The sequence below is a fragment of the Anser anser genome, assembly GCF_964211835.1.
Source record: "Anser anser genome assembly, chromosome: 3".
Lineage (NCBI taxonomy): Eukaryota > Metazoa > Chordata > Aves > Anseriformes > Anatidae > Anser > Anser anser.
The window spans coordinates 48782166-48798768 of NC_139722.1; the positions used below are offsets into that span (position 1 = coordinate 48782166).

The following is a 16603-nucleotide window of genomic DNA, read 5'->3' on the forward strand; positions in this document are numbered from 1 at the left end:
AAGATGTTAAAATAATTGATAGCGTTGACAATAGATAGTTTCAAAGCATTAAGCATTCCTTTGCTCACTGCTTCAAAAGAGTCCCCAAATACCTAGAAATACAGCCATTTTCCTACTTGTGTTTGATAGGAAAAGTATTTAAAAGTCTCTTAAAAATACAAAGAAAAAGCTCCATACATTTTTTGATTCACCCTTATCTGAAATTAAAAAAATAAAAATAAAAATTGTTGAGTGCTTTGCATGTCCTCCTGCAATGAAAAAACTCTCATAAAGACTCTGATGTGGAACTGCTTTGCATTCTGAATATGCTGAATAGACTACTACAGAGACTATTGTAACCTTTAGAGAATCTTTATTGTTAAAAAAGTTGTTCATATTATATCTCCTTCCACAGAAAATGAAAGGTTGAAAGATGCAAATTCAACGAAACAAACAAACCTTTCATAGTGTATTATGAGCCCCAGGTCTCCTGTGCATTTACTAAAATTTCAGTAACTCCTCTTTCAATTTCAAGCACAGTAAATTCAGGCCATTTGACAATGCTTTATCACCATGTTAAGTGTTGCCACATACAGAAGCATATTTCAAGGAGAGCATCTACAAACACCTTCTTTGAACTTGCTTTCCCCTTCCCTACACCCTCCCCCATGCAATCAAATGTATGGCAGATTTTTTTGTCATTTAAAACTCCCTTAATTTTCAGCCAGGCTAACTGACTTCTAGCTTGTGTGATCGTGTGGTGCATGTACATCTCTACATTTCTTCAGTTCATGCATTTGAACCCAATGGCCATCTCAACTGGATTTGGCAGGGTGGTTGAAGTCTCAAACAAAATTAAGTTCCTACTCACCCCATGAAAAAAAAAGTTGGGAAAAGGGAAATATCATCTAAAAACCTTGATTAAGAAAACGGGAATCACATACACTTATCTCATATAAAAAGACAGCAAGCCTTTCTAAAGGCTCGTCTTGCAAGGACGGTGTCTGTTATTTCTGATAATACAGAATAATTACAGAAATCACAATCTATAGGAATTCCCTCAGCATCGGTGCTCATGGGGATGTTCATTAGAAGATAATAAAGTTAACTTCAGAAGCAAAAGAATAGTAATTTGATAACAATTCCTTATCCCCACCCTGCACCGTCATTAAAATGATGTCACTGTCATTTTTACCCCTGCAAGACGCCCATCTTTCTTTCTTTCCCTTTGTCCTTATACCAGCTCTGCTAGAGCTCTGTGTAGCTATGCCATTTACTGAAACAATTCTGCATATCCCCCAAATCCTTGGCTGCTTTGGCCTTTTGTCACGCACTACACAAATTTCTCTGCAGACCCGAGGTAAAGAGAGCACCCGCTGACACCTGCTATGGAGACACTAGCCTCTCTGACACATGCTTTGCAGATCTCCAGCTCCAAGGAGTGCTGTGCAAGCTGAAGTTTCTCCTCCTGCTTCTGAAGACCGACGTCTACTTGTGCAAGAGTCTTCACACCTCCCACCTGCCATAGTTAGGGCTGTGGTGAAGTTGTGATAGCCCTTTTTCAAACGTGCCCTGCAGAGCTCTACCCCAAGCACCTGAAAGGACTATCTAGCTATGAGGATTTGCTAACTGGAGGCATGGGTAGGAGCCAGAGACATATATCCACAAGTCTTGCTAGCAGGTGTTGGGGAAAGATGCTTCCAAACCTCCCCTGATTACTGACAACTGGTCACCACAAGGGGAAAATGACATAGTAAATGCACAAGCCTGGAGTTATCTGTGGCTATATTTTTTATATTAACATAGTTGAAACAAAAGAGGTTGTGTCTACTTTAGGCACTAAACACACACACAGAAAGCTGAAGTCTAACTCAGGCATGACATTTAAGCTTGTATTATCCACCTGAAAATAGCCTTTATTAAATCTCAGAGGATCCATCTGAACGTTCAATATCCAAGCAACTGATTTAGGAAGGCAGTGCTCTCAAAAGTGGGAAGCTAGGGCAACTCGATATTATTCATTTGGATTATTTTGTTTAAAAGGTCATTTTTCACAGAAGAAAATTCCCATTTACAGGAACTGAGGGATGGTAACAATGCTATTATTGCAGAATTAGAGAAAAGAAAGGGCAGTGAGAGGCCATCCAGTTCTCCCTTTTCCCAAAGGCATGATCAGCTAGATCTAAACTACTCCCAAATGATGTTTATTGAACCTGTTTTCAGAAACATCCATAGCTCCTCAACAACCTAGCTCAGCACTCATTCTCTCCTCCACTTTCTCCAGAGGTTATTTCTACCTTGCCCATGAGCTGACGTCCTCCCTGAGGCAGCTGAAGTGGGTGATTTTTTTCTCTTGAGAGCACGCACGAAGAATGGGCAATTCCCTATGTCCTAGCAGCTGCCTCTCACCTGCAAGTTGCATTACGCTTCCCACTTCTATCTCACAACTGAATAAGCTCTACTCTTTCTATTTTGTCCATCCACACCTCTCATGGTTTCTATTGCTCAACTCTAAACTCTAATGGCTTGTACCTCTTAAGTGCAGCGTCCAAAACTGAACACAATAACTACATCCTTGGGGCTTGTTAAGACTTCTGGTGAAGGATTTACTATAAACATTTTTCAGATATTTCTCTTTTTTTCAGTCCCTTCATGATGTTGTCCTCTTCCACAGCAGATCCTAGCCCAGCTCTGCCTTCTCCCAACCCACCCTCCTCTTCAGGACAGTGAAAGACTCAAGGAAATCCCAGTTTGTCCTCCTTTTCCCAGGCTGATGAAACACAGTTCTCTATGCCTCTCCTCTTACAGCACACGTTCCAAGTCTGAGACCACCTCTGTGGCTTTCTTCTGGCCTTTCTGTCTACTCTTGTGCTGGTGGGATCCCATGCTGCACACTGTGTTGTGAATGTGGTCCCACGGTAGACAAATGAAGGGTAATAATCATTTCTCCCAACCTGCTTTTGATGCTCTCGAGCTGAGGAGTTCAGAAGTGTGTGCCACCACCGCGGGCTCCAGCTTCAGCTTCCACCCTGGGGAGAAACCTGCTTCTCAGGTCCCAGCCCGGGGCTTGCCCTGATCCTAATCTGCAGCCAGCAGCTCCCTCTCGCCCCGAGGGGGCTGCAGGGCAGTGGAGCCTTGCCTGCTGCAGGTGGGAGGGCAGAGGGCCTCATTGCCCCCACGGCCCCAAGGCTTGTGACTCTGCACTGCCACTGCCTCCTTCAACCCTGTCATTACTCTGTTTTCTCCTTGTTATCCTAATTCCAGCCCCTTTTGTTCTCCCCCTCTCTACCTTCCCCAGTTCTCCTTCCCATCCCAGTCCTCTAGGCAAACAACTGGATCCTGCTGCACCAAGTACCTCCAGACTTGCATTTAAGGCAACCTGTTTTTAACAGCAGAGACAATAATCATCCCCCATTGCCCCAGAGACAATAACCATCCCCCACTGCCCCGCAGTGAGGAGGTGATTACCCCGAGGGAGGTGGAGGGGACAGGGAGGAGATCCTGTGTGGGCAGGCAACATCGTCCCTTGCTCCCAGCGAAGTCTCACCATGAACCTGTGCCTTGCTGGGTGGGTTACTGTTGTATTTTCCAGAAAGTACCTGGGTTCTTTCTACCGCTTGTTCTCTCAGAAGTAGTATCTGGTAGATATTCACAAGCTCACGCCATTCCTCTCCTTCAAGCATCACTTCAAGCACAACTTTGACGTGAGGCCCTTAAGATACATATCAATATATGCACTGTGGGTGTGTAGAGATGGTTAGGAATCATATTTTTCTTTGTCCTTCTCTGTCTGTACATCTGTTATGTCTGTTTTTGTAGTAAGGCTGCAAGCTTTTCAGGGCCGAGACTATGTCATCTGATAGTTTGAGTGTGACAATAACATAAATGATAAGAGTAAATACCATACCTCAGTGTTCCTGGAATTCAAATTTGAAGGGTTCATCTGGAAGAAAATGCAGCCTGCAAGATTCCCAGTTCATCAACCTCTCATTCAAACCTCTCTTTCAGCAGCCAGTTTTTTCAAAATCAGCACAAACCTGCAGTTCAGGTCTTCAGTACTGGGTCAAGCCCAAACCTGGGGCCTGACCAAGCCCCCAAGGCATCCCTGGTCTGAACTACCTAAAGAGCCTGGCTGCCTGCAGGGCACTGCCTCCATCATGGGGGCCTCTCCCCATGGCAGGAATGCTAGCAAGCGATGGAAAACAGGCAAAGCTGAACTCCAAAAAAACCTTTCGTCACCCTGTAGCACAGGTGAGAGTTGCCACCTTGATGGAAAGGTGTTTCCTTGATGGAAAGGTATTTCCAAACAAGAACATCTCCTGTAATAGAGGAAGCAAGAAAAACAAAAAAGAAAGGCGCTCAACCATTGTTTCCCTGAAAAGTGAGCAGAGACCCCAGAAGATCCATAAAAGCTTTCAGTATTGTTACTAATTTACATGGAAAGCAGTCAGACCGCAACCCACAAGGATACTAACTTCAACAGGAACTAGAAGTCAGACACCAAATTACCTTTGAAGACATGGGCTTTAATTATGGCTGTTACGGAAAGCAATGTAAAACCTTCTGACGAACAGCTAATGGCTGGTAGGGGTTTTGCAGACACTCAGCAGTGACTGCCTCTGCTTTGAGGAATGCACGACATAAGACTGGAGAAAAACACAAGCAAAGTAGAAGCTGAACAGTACCAGCCTGCATCGCTGAGTGAGAACAAACGTGCTAAATGGAAACACGTTGAAATAGTAATTCAAATCCCAGACCCATATCAGCTAGATAGCAATACCCACAAATCCCTAGCATATAGGATCACATGCTTTGGGATCAAGCCTGACATCCAGCTCAGGTCACAGGAGTTTATGTTTACCAGTTTCTCCACCATGTTGGCAATGTCCTTTTGCTTACTGTGAAACTGTGGCAGAGGGCTTAGATCAATGACACATTACCAGGGCTAAATTAATGTGGAGTTTGCATCGTGTCCTAAAAACAACTGAGTGTTGTTTTGATAATTTAATTTCAGTAAAAACACAGACTGGCAGGGGGAAAAAAAAAAAAAAAAAAGCACACGCACACAAATCTGGTAATATTTCATGATGGTTCATCTACTGTTAGTATTTTACAAGAGTGCACACCTTATGGGAGCCTAAGAAGTTCAGAATGAAGGCAAAGAATAATTTCAAGTTGAAAAAAATCAGCCACGCTGAATGTAGTTTTCTATTAGTTTCCTGAAACAGGAAAGAGCAAAATAAGAGTAGTGAGATTAGCCTAAAAATGGGATTTGATGATACCGCTGTAAGCCTATGAAAAGACACTAGCTGCCAGCAAATTTTAGAAAACACCAAGAAGAGTTGTAGATAGTAAGTACAGTAGATACGTGACAGCAAATATCATCATGTCTTAGGGTATTAATGCCATCATGGCTTTGCATTACCCTCACAGTCCTGACAAAGCCTAGAGCCTCTTCTTGCTGTTTTTTAAAGACTTCTTTGTAGCTAAGCGTTAAAACCCTGGAACTGCCACGTTAGAGCCAAGGCTCCATCGGGACTGCTTTCATGCTATTAACATGCCCCCAGACCAGCTTCTCAAGGGAGAAAGCCTTAAACAGCTAGCAGGTCGTCTGCTTGCAGGGGAAATTCTCCCTGACTCCTAACCAGTAAAGGTCCCCAAAACGTGAGAGTTTCCATCCAATTTAAAATTTTTTAATCCTTGCTATTATAGCTCTGAACACTATGATTAACTGCATGTACACAATCAGTTTTCAATCCTACTGGTCTGGTCAATCAGACAATCTGCATTTGTTATTTTATTCTGGTAGACATACCTCCCCAGTCTCAAAGCTGTGCCTTACCTAACAAAACCAAAATCTGTGTTCTGTATAATTCAGTAGAAAAAAACATGCAGGTTTTGTCATGTGAAGCTTACACGTTTCAGTATTATGACTGCAGCCTGTAAGTCCAAATTGTGCACCGTAAGCAATCTGAAAAATGCCCAAGCTGTGTTTTCAGCGGCAGCTGTTGAAAAGAGGGAAACAGAACAATTGCTTTAAAGAGGCGTTGCTTCCTTTAATAATTTGTGCCACATAAAGAATACTTTTCACACCAGGTCATTCAAGAGAGATTTTGGTGGAATGTGATCATTCAGTTTATGCAGCAAAACCAAGCTACCACGATTTAATTCTGCTGCGTGCTCAATTTTTATATTGTATCCCCATTAGTTGTTAAAGCACAGCTCCTGCTAAGCTGAAAGCATGAAAGGGTCTCGGATCGCTTCTGAAAAGCTTGAAAATGTTTTATTCATGTATTTATAGCGCATACATTGGAGGGAGTACTGCTGGATTCAAAAGAGATTTGAATGGCCCTTCCTAGACGAGATTTTTTTAGATCAGGGTTGTGGTTGGGCTGGATTAAATTAACTATGTTTTTCTTCAGCTCCAGGTCGTTCATTACAGACGTTTTGATGAAGACTAAACCGGAGCAATTATGCATTCATGAGCAGGAAGCTGAGGGCTTCACTTGGAAAACCGAAGGCTGATAACCAACGCAAGGATCAAGTATCTTTCCCAAGGCTACCGCATAATGGTGGAAGCAGCACGTCTTAGAGCACGTCTTGCAGACAGCCTCGTGCTCTTAGAGCTGCTGCAGATAAAAACGACGGATTTAAAGTACCCAGCTTCTCCATCCGTCAGGGCACGGTAGACCTGTACGGCGCGCAGAATGCAGCGTGGGCTATATAATGAAAGGCTTTGTGCTGCTGCGAGGCAGAGCCGACAGATCCCATTTCAAAGTTATCTGTAATGCAAAAACAAGAAATGTTTCCAATTGTATCTGTTACAATACAGACGCTGAATGACAATGTCTGCCACCTAGGTCATTTTAGTCATATACGGGCAAATCGCATCCCCGTGAAGCCTGAATGCACACCAAATGCAAATCGCTCTGAAATACCTCTAACACACGCGTGTTTATATACGTCCTCACTTGCAGATAGAAGGTGTCACTGAGAGCTGTGCTGTGGAGCCTGATGTAACCTGAGTGCAGGGAAACGCTGACTTGGGCAGATGCATGACAAGGGCCAGGCCCTGCAAGTGTTGGTTCCCAGGAGCCCTCCCACAGCCCAAGAGGCTGCCTCAGAGCTGCTCTCCGGAGAAACCACTCCGTGCTAATGAAATTAGTGTGCTCCTACCTCGAGCTGGCTTGAGAACATTTGCATTGCATGGGCAAATCCTAAGCATCTGAGGACTTAGGCTAAAAGCTGGGGATAGTTTGGCAAAATAGTGCTGCGTTCATCTGAAAAAGTCTTTTATTGAGACATCAACAACATCACGTCTCCCCATGGAGAGAGGGGGGCTATCCTTAGCACAGCACCACAGCCCCACGCGCCCTGCCTTTGCACACTTGGAGAAAGGCTCAGGGCATGCCATTTCATCTTGCTGCAAACAAGGAGGCCGCTAGCAGAAGCTTATGGGTTGTTATGAACAGTGCCGTACGTGGCCTGGGATACTTCACCACCTGGAGATTTTCACTGCATGAAAGACGCTCAAAGCCCCTGCATTTTTCTGAAACAGATGAAAACTGATTTGGAAAAAAAAAATTAAGGAATATGATTTTGTGAAAGAATGAACAGTAGGCTGCACACAAATTTTGAGTGCTCCTTGTGGGTCATTTCGTTCAAACAATAATGTTATACTTTATTCGGGACATATGTGGCTAGCACATTTACAACAAAAGCAGTGCCATGCATCAAACAGAAGAATCGTTTCAGTCATTGCAATATACATTATCCAGACACGTTCCAGCTGGGCAGATCTGTGAAAGTGAGAGGCATAGGTGAGAGCTGGTTCCACTTATTAGAGGTGTCATTTTAAAAAATGGGATAGTCATGAAGTAGGGAGGCTATATTCTCCTCCCTTGCCGTCTGCCTTCCCCTTCCGTTAAATAAATCCATCAAGTTCTCTTTCTCCATGTGGATTTCTTCCTCAGTGATTCCATTGTTCTGCAATGGAATGGAACGGAACAAAGGTGACCCCATCATTTTTCTAAATCAGTCAACTGGTCTGGTGAAAACTCGAGAGAGTTTAAATATGCCTAAATGCTATTAAAAACCAATCTGTTCTTTTTTTTTTTTCAAAAAAAATAAAGAGAAAAAAGGAAAACACACCACCAATTAAACCAACCATCCTAGTTCATTTAAATATTTAGCAAACGCTGAACTCCAGGCACGTTCCTCTGTTTCATTCATTTTACTGATACATCATAGAATGAAGGCCTATCATCGCAGCCTTTGTTCTCAGTCTTTGAATATTTGTGTTTTCAAATTTGTTTTTCCAAAAAAATACACAGCCAGGTAGCAGTTGCTATAACATTTTATCTTCATGCTTCCTTCTAGAAGCATTGAGAGGGAAGCTAAATAGGGGAACAATGCACTCCGACAGTCCCCGCAGATTCCAAGATATGCTCAAAGGGCGAGCTTTGATAAACCCCTTCTGCTTCTTGGGTTTGTTCAGCCTACTGGAAAAGTAAAGGAACACAATCAAAGGGCTGCCGCTCTGCCTTCCCTCCTGAGCCTCGGGAGGCCTCTCTGGGGGCCTCTTTCCCACTGAAAAAAATAGAGATTGTTGTGCAGCTTGCCTAAGTAGCTGGGCATTTTTAAGTGCATTGCTCCACATCTAGGGAGTAAAGATGATCATGCAGAATATAGGGTTATTAGAAAGGAGCATAACTGAAAAAACCCCACAACTCTGGAATATCATGAACTGTAAATACCTGTATTTTGAGTTCTGATCCAGTTTATTTTTTGCTTTTCAATGAAATAGCGCACATATTACTGCTTCTTCTAGCCTCTGTCCTTCATTAAGCATGGTGAAACTTGTATTATTAGAATATTCCTGTTATATTCATGTAGTGTGTGGGAGTTGGGAGTCAGAAACCTCAAGCAGTTAATTCACAGGCTCGATAACCACAAGCTGAAAAACAGCTTTAGCTGTTATAAGGGAAATAACTCACTGCCACAACAAGAAACAAAGGAAAACTCTGTTTAAGCACTGTTCACCTAAAATGAAAGCACACTACTTTGAAAGGGAAGAGGCTGGAATGAATACAGAAAAGCTACTAGTTATTAGAAATATTAACAAAATCTCACTCACTGATTTACTCACTGATTTCAGAGTAGAACCCAGGCTTTTAATATCACTAAACCTTAGAGAGAAATAAAACTAACACACATCAGTGTTTCTAGACCTTGAGGTTTTTAATCACATACACTGTCTTGCTTAACAGCTCATTCACTTAATGCAGGCAAGTTACAAGTTCTTGTAGGAGTGTCTGGAAGTGCACCTAGAATGCATTGCCTGTCCACTGTTTTATTTACAGTTCCCCCCCCCCCAAATGAAAATCAGTAGCTAATAAATCAAAGCATAATTACACAAACACAAAAATACAATCATTAACATTTTACTCAATACAAATGATAAGCATAAGGAAATGCCATGTATACTCACTGACAGGAATGTGTGTTAGTTTGCTATTAATATCTGATAACCTGGATTGGTGGTAATGTAACTGGAAGATGTTGATTTTAAAAAAATTGGGAGCCACTTTCGTTTGACATGATCTTATACTGAGATAGATATCTATATACAGAGTGATATGATCATATATGCTCCTGTTATATCAACTTTTTTCCTTACCAGCTGTTATTAAGGTAGTTGAACTTCCTTAACAAAGCTTACTTTGATCAACTACCAGATGCTATTATCTAAAGGGTTGAATGATGCAGAAACAATCTGTGCAAGTGTAGCAATTTTGATTCAGAAAGTTTTTAAAAAGTATTTACAAAGGTCATTTTTAAATTGATTAAGTTGAGACTCTAGTCTTCAGATTCCAAACACCTAATCATTTAATGTCTTATTTTTTGGCGTTTCTCTCTCCTCTCCCCGTTCCTTCTCCCCACCACAAATATTAGCCCATGTTTAAAGTAAACCATCACAATGAAAACTCTTCAAAACAAAACAGTAAGTTATTTACTTTGTGCCAAAAAAAAAAAGCAGCACTAAAACATTACTTAAGAGGTTCTATAAATCCTTCATAATTAAGGAAAGTTCCAGGAGCAAAAAGGACTTGCACAACTTGTAGAACTGGGAGGAGAAATAGGGGAAAGAGGAGATTGTTATCCCTTGACTTTTTTTTTTGTCTGAACTTCATTTACAAAAAGCTCCTGGTACTTTTCCCAATGTTTCCACACCTCATTACTCTGGCACATAGGGTTTAGTATATGAACAGTTTAAATAAAGTGTCAAAACCAAATCCCCATGGTAAATAATTCAATTCTTAGGAAAACTGTTGATTTTCAACATTTCAAAACTAGTCCTGCCTGACTAGCCACTTGGTTAGAACTCAGGAATTAAATAAAAATAAGGATTCTTACAAAATTTGGTGTTCTGTTTTAGCCTCATAGCAATTTCATACAAATTAAATCTAGAAGAAACCCTTCTCACTGTTACTTTGTGTCTTTTGCATACCTTCTTACTACCCATTGATTATAACCATACAGGCTGTGAAAGGAACAGAACCATTTGAGCTTTTCTGTGTTTTCTAGCATTTCTATGAGCTACTGACTTTAATGAACTTAAAAGGAAGATAAAAATCTCTTCAAGTTGTCATTCTAAGTGGTAGATAAAGTCTCTAGCCTTCTGCCTTGAAGTGTTACCATCCAACACTATTACAAGGACACTGCATTTCTTCTCAGCTTTAAATCGGGAGTTGTCAATACTGTCTTTTTGCTTCCATCTTGTACTTCGAATTCAAACTCATTTGGTGAGAGAGGTTTTGTTTGTTGTTTTTTTTTAACCTCCGTGCTGAAGTTGGTCACATCCTTTTCATATTGGGTCAGCTCTGGAAAGTGAGAACAGCAGGTGATTCTCTAGGTCAGACTGGTGCTAATTACAGTATGGAGTGGAACCAAGCCGGTTTGATGCAGAGTTTGGACTGATTCATTTTCATGCTGGGTCGAAGATCTAGCCATCTCAGATGGTTCAGGAAACTGGGTGGGGAGTGGTAGCCATTTCCCTGCCAGAGTCTCTTAACAGCAAAAATACAGAAGAGAAACTGAGAGAATGAAAAGGAGGCTTGTGGCAGAGTGAAGGCAATTTCCATGTCCGTGAGGGGTGGTACTGTTCACTGAATTTATGACAGCTGACAAAGTGGAAGCTGCTGAAGGGTTGTTTGAAGGTGTTGGACTTGTTCCATTGGGATTGCAGTAGATCTAGAATGTGGGTAGAAAAAGTTAAATAGAAGTGTTGTTTATTTTTTTTAATCAAAAGACATAAATTAGTAGTAATTAGCAACATGTAACACCGCACAGTCACAGTACTCATATAATACCCACAGTTGCTCATGCCTCTTGTTGTACAGAGAAGGATAAAGTTGTTTAATAAGTCCTGTTTCTTGAATTCAAAGGAAATAAATCTAAAATTTTTCTAAATGTTTGTTATAGAGCTATAGTTTTACCAAAACCCTGCAACAAAACAGAATAGAGAAGTAGGTTTCTAAAAACCTCATCCAAAAAAAATATCTATGAAGTATAGAGCAATTCTTTTGATAAAAAAGACTTCCAGATAACTGCATGAATCCATTGTCTTAGCAGATTGAGCCACAAACAGAAATATGAGCAAACAGCGTAGAATCTATTGATTTTATTTCTGTAACTGCTTTGGGTATTCCTTTCAAGCAACAGTGAGGCTTGTGTAAATGGACTTTTCAGCTTCACGTCTCTTATCTTGCTATGATAGCACTGAACTGCAGAACTTAAAACAATGGAATTATACTGATTAAATCACAACCTATTGGCATGCTAGAGCAGACATAAGAAATGCAGTGGAAAGTCTGTATAACAATAAATAAAGATTCTGACAGAAAGCAAGGTAAAAAACAGTCTCCTTCCACCACCAACCACTTCCCCCCACTCCCCCAAATTATAGGCATAGAACATAAAAATTTTGCACTTTAACTTCAGCATCAAGCTATGTCCTACACATGTACAGGACAATTTTCAAAGCTAAATTAATGTGTTCTTCTCTTCTAGTGAAGAATGTGTGATATACAAGGATGAAAAGCAAGGGCAAGAACAACGTATCTGCTCCTAAAAAAAGTATAGTTTGGCAAACTTGGCTTCAGTTCTACGGCAGGAAACTTGCATTATACCAGCGCTTTCTGGTACACAATGGTAGTTAGCTAAAGTAAGAACATTTTATAAAAGAGCACCTACTTTAGTAAATTCTCTCCATAAAAGGTCTTCATCATATTTCCAGTGCTACTGCAAAGGTTAACTACCCTTAACAGAAATATATATATGTAATAGCTCAGTGCTGAAGCCATTAAAACAATGCTAAATTTGAAACTTGTATGACCATATCCTTAGAGCATTTTCCACCGAACAAAAGAAAGTCACAGAAAAATTTCATGACCGTATACAGCTTCTAGTACTTAGGATTCTGGGCAACCAGGAACATGCTGGAAGCAATTCAGGACTGCAAGATTTTAAAATAAATAAAGATTAAAAAATCACAGTGAAACACACTTCCACACAGTGTGAAAGCAGTCAAAATGATAAATACTGAATTGCAGAGAAACCTCCTAATCAGTTTGCGGGATTTAAGTCCCAACCTACTCCGGATTTTTTCTGTCTTCACACAATACCCAGCACACTTGAGTTATATTATTTTAAAGTTATCTTTGCTTTGAACACAAAGCCTAGATTCCTGGTGGGTGCATGCATGCCTACAGAAGGGAGGGGTTCCACAATATCATGGTATAAGGGACCTCAGACAAACCTCCCTGCAGTGCCCATTACAGATATCAGTACCCATAAGGTACGATCCTGCTCTACAGAGGACAATGGAAAAGGGATGAAGTTCTTCCTTACAAAGAAAGGGGTTAAAAATATTTAAAACAGCCTCCAGAAAGCTCTTTGTTGCTTGTTTTCCCAACGCCGTCTTACCGACCCTTCCCAAAAGGAGGTCTATAGAGCTCATCGCTTCAGTGTCCGGGAGCAGTTCGGCCGAACCGCTGGCATGCAGGCAGGCACAACAATACTGCATTATCTGTGCACCGAGGCTAAGACCCGGCCAGCAGGGTAGCAGCAGCAGGAGGCTGATGCCGCTCCCCCTCAGCGAGCCCCCCACTCCTGCCATGCCCTGAGCACCGGGACCTCACCCAAAGCCTCAGACGCTTAAGGGGGGGCTCGGAGCAGGGCGTCGCTGCCCCTCAGCTCATCTCTTCTTGAAATGAACTCAGCTTTGGAGGGCTCCACCGCCGCCCCCTGAGCCCTCTCCCGCCCCGCTGCCGCCTCCCAGGGCAGCGAGATGGCGGCCGCCGCTCCCTCAGGAGCCCCCCGACCCTGAGGGGACACAGCGGCTGCGGGGCACCGGGCAGCTGAGGAGGGCTCGGGCGGGCCGAGGAGGGCTCGCTCGCTCCCGTCCCACCGCCGGGGCTCACCTGCGTGGGTAGGAGGAGCGCCAGGAGCAGGAGCCCCAAGCCGAGCCGCGCCGCCAGCGCCGTCCCCATGCCCGTCACTGCTGTCCCGCTGCTGCCGTCCCCACCACCGCTTCTCCCGCCGCTGTGGCTGCGAGCGACACGGCTGCGCCGCTCAACCGCGCCCGGCCTTTTTATGGCCGCCGTGACGCCCCTCCGCCGCCTTCCCCCTCCTCCACACACCTCCGCCCCCGCCCTCAGCGCCTCCCGGCCCGGCACGGCTCGGCACGGCCTGCCCGCGCCCCCCGCCGACCGCCGCTGCCTTCCCCCCGGGGCTCCTGAGGGGGCCCGCCGGGCTGCCCCCGCCTTCGTGGCGGAGGGCGTGAGGCACGGCGCGGCACTGCGAGTACTCCGAGATAAATTCTTACGTTGGCGGAAACATCGAGCTTTTTATTAAAAAAAATCATCAAATGGTGGGTGAAGGGTGGGGACAGGTAGAGAAAGCTGTGCTGCCAGATGGCAGCAGCAGGGCTGAGGAGGCGCGGTCCTGCCTTTCCTCTGCATCTTGCTGAGGGCGCCTTACCACAGGCACGGTGCTCCGGCTTCAGACCACAGGTTGCAGTTTCAGGCGCCCTCTGGATCTAAGTATTTTATTATTATCATTATTTCTTAAAGAGCAGGAAACCCGTGTAACAAGTGGAACAGAAGGTTCTCCCAGTTGTAGCCGGTGCTACAGGTTCGAGCTTCTGGCACAGCCGGCGTCGTGGCTGTGTTGTATATCCTCCCCTCCCTGTATATCCTCCCTCAGCTCACCGAAGATAGTCTGCCTCACCAAATAATCAGTCAGGTGTCTTGGTGTACAGACAAGTCAGCAAAATGGTCTGTGTCCACTTTATAAGGTACAAAAGGGATGCTGACGTGACGGTTTCGTTGTGGAAGTGGTTACTTCCATTTAAAAGAAGATGCTCAGTTGTCTTTAGTTCAAGCTAATCAATAGGTTTTAAAATGTGTTCGTGTTTATCCCAGAACAAACGGAAAAGATCCGTATGTTAAGCAATACATGCCTGACTCATTTGCTGTCCCCAGGGCCAGGACTGCTTTCCATGAGCTTCTTCAGGCATTGCTAGAACTTGGTCTTGAGGCGCTGGAAACACGGATGGTTGTGCTGCAGGACCAGATGCTGGGACTTGCGTTAGGCAAAAATATATAATTCTAAAGCCAGTCCCACCTTAATTGTTTTAGAACACCTGACAAAGACATAGCCGCTTGATTTTCTAGGAATAATGGCGTTTTGCAAGCTGTACCACCCAAGATGCAATCCTTAATCTATACCAAGATGAAAGATCTTCAGAGTTACACAATGCCCAAAGCACTCCTGGAGTAATGTTTCCCTGGTTTCAGTGGTTGTTTGCGTTTTAAATCCCTGAACACAGTCAGAGTCAAGTTCCTAACTGTTAGAGGCATATTCTATACATAGGGTAACTCTGAGAAGAGTCATCAAACTGAGGATTTTCTGTTTCTGAATATTTGCTGGTTGTCCGCTTTAAGCTGGTTATTGGGGAAGCTGGGTTTTCGTGATTGTAGAGAGATAATAGAAGAAAAAAGGGAACTGCAATCAACTTCAAATAAAAGAAGGATGACAATGCTGAGAACATTCTTGTTACCACTTTTCCTTGCAAACAGTTTGCTTTAGTTGTCACAGTTAAAATGAAACCACAAATGGGAGAGAAGGTCACCTTTTCACCCTGCGGACATGGATACCACCACAAAAGGTGAAATTCCCTGTGGGAGAAGTCACATGAATCACAGCAATAAGGGAGGTCTCAGACTGTTCTATCACCAGATCCCTGTTCTGCCACTGGAGGAGCTGCCAAAGAAATGCAGCCCTGCTGGGGCTCTCCGATATTCTTCTCCACAATGAAGAATATTCTTGTGTGAAGTGGACAGAGACAGTTTCCATTATAACCTCTCCCACCTTGTATGGGATGAAAGGCAGAATTGCATGATCCCTTTGGGACCATAGCTGGCTGTTCAGGTTACAGCAGCAGCTGAGACGCTTTAAAATCAAAGCTGGGATGCATGGGAATGATAGAATAACACCCAGACGGCCTTTCCCATTCTCTGTACCTGGTGCACCTTGCCTGAGGTCTGGAACTATGTCTGTAAAAAGTGAAGCCGGTGCAAGGTTCTTGTAAGGTGATGTGAACCTATACAACATTATATCACTGCTAATTACTATTATATAGTATATCACACTTCTGCCATTTTAACAAAATACACTAAAAATAGGGATACCTTCTTGCTAAGAATATTATAAAGTCTGCTCCTTTAATAGTCTTTTAAATAAAGAAAAATGCAAATGCTTTAAAATATTTGGAAGAAGTGATAAATTGCTAAAATAATGTAACTAAGTAAAGGTTGTGTTCTGAGGCCAAAAACCACACCTTTCTGATATATTCCTGAAATATTAATGCAAATAAGGAAATATATTAGCAGCAAGGAAGAAGCACTAAAATATTTAAGTGCAAGATTTGCATTGAAACTTTTGTCATTGGGAATGATAATGTCTGCATTCCGTTGTATTTCTACAACCAACTCCCCCCACTCAGCAAAGCTGCAATATCCATGATTTCTCCTGAACACATAATTCCTAAAATGATCTAGGATTCACCTAATCACACCTAATTCCAAAATCTTTACTTTTTTTTTTTTCATCAGAAGTCTCTAATGAATTCTGTTAGAGATATATCTGAGCAAGACACTAGGACCCAACATATAAATATTTCTACAGAGGCAAGAAGTACTGTAATTGAGTTTAGAACTGCAAAAAGTGAAGCACTGCTATCTGGTGGCCAATAGGCACTTCTTTTTCCCACAGGAAAGAAAATATACTCTCTCAGAACAATCACATGCCCTTTGATAGCTGTGTGTTTTCATGATGCTGACATATGTTGTTAAATACCATTGTTAAATCTCTCATTGTTCTGCTTCCTTTGTTTTTCTAGGTTGGAACAGCACTCAGCATCTCTCCCAGTTAAATACAGAATATATGACGAGAAAGCTTAACAAAGAGAAGGGCTAAAGTTACTTCAATCTTTTGGGTTAAATGTAAGTTAATTTGTATATCCCAATGATGAGTTTTAAGTAGATTTAACTTTGCAAAA

At 42.7% G+C, this 16603-nt stretch overlaps 1 protein-coding gene across 1 annotated transcript; it reads right to left on the reverse strand.

Moving 5' to 3' along the window:
• Positions 1-9200: 9200 nt before the first annotated feature.
• Positions 9201-13670, reverse strand: CD24 (CD24 molecule). The gene is made up of 2 exons (XM_083830170.1): positions 13464-13670; positions 9201-11232 (listed from the first exon to the last, which is right to left on the reverse strand). The coding sequence occupies exons 1-2, from the start codon at positions 13530-13532 to the stop codon at positions 11050-11052; spliced, it is 252 nt and encodes an 83-aa protein (XP_083686296.1). The 5' UTR covers positions 13533-13670; the 3' UTR covers positions 9201-11049.
• Between the last annotated feature and the right edge of the window lie 2933 nt (positions 13671-16603).